Raw genomic sequence first — 2,763 nt, 5'->3', positions numbered from 1 at the left:
TCTATTTAATAAATATTTTACAACTATACACACTCAGTTATAGTAAGTCTTATGTATTCTAAATTTTGATCCATATGTTATTAATCAAAATATTTATACTTCGCACAATCGAATCTCATCAAATATATTGCAACTGATTCCCGCAACAACGCACGGGGTATCATCTAGTTACTATAATTAGCAATTACAAATGTCGTATAACATTTTTCAACCTATACTATCTACACTACCAGGCGGTCGACAACTTCACTACTAGGTAGCCGACACTGTCTAGTCATCACCCTCCTCCTCTTTGCCATTACCATTGTCGCCGTCCTACTTTGTTGAGGAGATATCCTCCATCTAAGCATAGGAGGTCAGACTCATGAGCGACTGTCGCGAGCTATCGCACCTTCTCCTCGCTGGTGCATGCGAAATCGTACTCGCGGATGACCCGAGCCTCATTGCGAGCATGGATGTTGGTGAGCTCCATCACCGCGTGGATCGATTCCTAGGGGCCCGCCTCCGGCTCCGGCTGGGCTACGATGAGGACGATGTGGTTGACCCGAACGAGGTGGCTGGCGGGGCTGGCGTCCCCAACTCTTCCTTCACCCAGACAATGGGTGTGCCTCCCACGCACCTGCTAGATCCACCGCCGCCGCGGGAAGGAGGAGCCAACGGTTGCCAGAGCTAGTGCCGCAGGGAGAGTTTGCCCCACGGTTGCGCGGTGTCTATGACGGGACGTTCCGCTCTGCCGACCCTTTCAGCTAGCCGGCTAAGCTCCGACATAGTGGCATTGTTTTTGAGAAGGAGGAGATGGGAGGGGAGGTCGCAACGAGGAGGAGATGGGAGCATAGGGGCAAGGAGTAAATGGTCAGGCTCTTATAGCCGGGGATGAAAGGTCATCCGAATGGTCGCCTTGGGACTAGGAAGCGGTGGCTGTCATTAATGGCTTGATGGTTACCGGTCACATCGCCCCACTAACCGGTGATTTATCAGGACACGCAGATGCATGTACTGGTTGCGCCGCGCTTCAAAAATAGTCGTGACGCTCCATATTAGCTTCCCTAGCCTCCAAATATGAAGGCTACATAGTGGTCAATCATCGCAATTTATGCCGATCGATATACTCCATCCGTAAAGAAATATAAAGGCACTACGGGAGACTACATCTGGCGACTATTTTAGATTGACTTGGACCTAAAATCATCGTACTGATAGTTATTACGCGACTTGCCAGAGTTTTTTATTTTTTATTTTTGAAAGGTTGCCAGAGTTGTTCTTAGTCTGTTTTTGGCATTTTTTTTCTTTTGTTATGTAGAAGCTCGCTCGAAGCCTCCGTGCCGCACTGACCGACTGACTCACTCTGTCACTCAGCTCTCGCCTCCCCCAAGCTCCAACAGCCTTCGCCTCCGCCTCCATGGATCCCCCCGGCGGCGACTTCCCGTGCATCGTCCAAGCCCTACCCTCCGTGGATCCGAACGAAGCCGCCTCCGACTCGCCCTGCATCGTCCAGGCCCTAGCGGCGTCCCCCTCGCCGTCCCCTTCCAAAGCCCTGGCCCTCACGCCCGCGGCCAGAGACCAGCCGCCGCCCGCCTTCAAATCCTCCAGGCCCCCGAGCCCCCGCCGCACGCGCTCCGGCCGCGCGCCCGAGTGGACCGCCGCCGAGACCCTAGCGCTCGTCGCCGCGGTCGCCGCCGTGGACGACGACGGCTGGGCCCGCTCCGTCTCCGCCTTCCAGAAGTGGGCTATCGTCGCGGAGAACATCGCCTTCTCCGACGCCGGTGGGGCGCCCTCGAGGCGCAGGGGGAGGGCGGCCGGCGAGTGCAAGCGGAGGTGGGAGGCGCTCGTGGCCGAGTACGGGGCGGTGCGCCGCTGGGAGGGGCGGACCGGGGGGAGTTACTGGCGCATGAGCGCCGCGGCCAGGAGGAAGGCCGGGCTCCCCGCGGAGTTCGACGCCGAGGTGTATGGCATCATGGACGCGCTGATCCGAGTGGATGAGGCGCTCCTTGGCGGCGCCGGGGGAGGAGGGGGCGACGAAGGCTTGGTCAGTGCTAATGGTGGTGGTGGTGGTGGTGGTGGTGGTGGTGATACTGCTGGGGTGGGAGAGGAAGAGGGTGGCGATGCTGGGGTTGAAAAAGAGGAGGATAGTGCCGCGGAGGAGGCGGATGATGACGGGAGTGAGGAGGAGATGCAGGTGGATGGTGGAAATGCGAATGCTTCTGATGATTTGGGTACAATCGTTCTCTCATTTTCGTATTTTCCTTTACATGTTCACGCACCTGACCTGATTCGCATGTGGGTATGAATCGGCTAGATCTTTTCGGTTGGGTGATCGTGTGCTCTAATTATGATATGTTGGGGATACTTAATGGTTTAGTAGTAATAAAGCTTGCAGCGTATGCCATATATTATTGCAAGGTGATCATGGCATATTTGGTAGGAATGATTTGGCCAGTGGAGCATTTTGCATCTGTACATGGTTCCATCATCCAAATGTAAGAGCTGCAGTGAAGGTGATCTATAGGTGATGGATGCAAAAATGTCAGCACCAGAGTATTGGTGATCCACAATCCTGTATCTGTTACTTCAAGTCTGTAGGTTTTCAGATATTAGCCGGTACATCGAGCGAAAAGGCTGCGCCAACAGTGTAAGAGGAATGTGAAGCCGTTTGATTGACATCTGATTCTGGTCCAACGGCGAATGGATCCCCACCACCAATTAACATCTACGAGTACAGATCTATGCGTTGGTACACAATAATAAAATTGTATTGCTGGCATG

At 54.1% G+C, this 2,763-nt stretch overlaps 1 protein-coding gene across 1 annotated transcript in view; it reads left to right on the top strand.

The window, feature by feature from the left end:
- Positions 1–1,303: 1,303 nt before the first annotated feature.
- The window catches only part of LOC119316340, a 3,112-nt gene continuing 1,652 nt past the window's right edge, over positions 1,304–2,763 (top strand). Inside the window, exon 1 of the mRNA XM_037590655.1 lies at positions 1,304–2,213. Within this exon, the coding sequence (XP_037446552.1) occupies positions 1,400–2,213 (814 nt within the window). The 5' untranslated portion in view covers positions 1,304–1,399. The remainder of the gene's footprint in view (positions 2,214–2,763) is intronic.

The sequence above is a fragment of the Triticum dicoccoides genome, chromosome 6A (genome assembly GCF_002162155.2).
Source record: "Triticum dicoccoides isolate Atlit2015 ecotype Zavitan chromosome 6A, WEW_v2.0, whole genome shotgun sequence".
NCBI classification, from domain to species: Eukaryota; Viridiplantae; Streptophyta; class Magnoliopsida; order Poales; family Poaceae; genus Triticum; species Triticum dicoccoides.
This window is presented reverse-complemented; position numbering and strand designations above follow the sequence as displayed.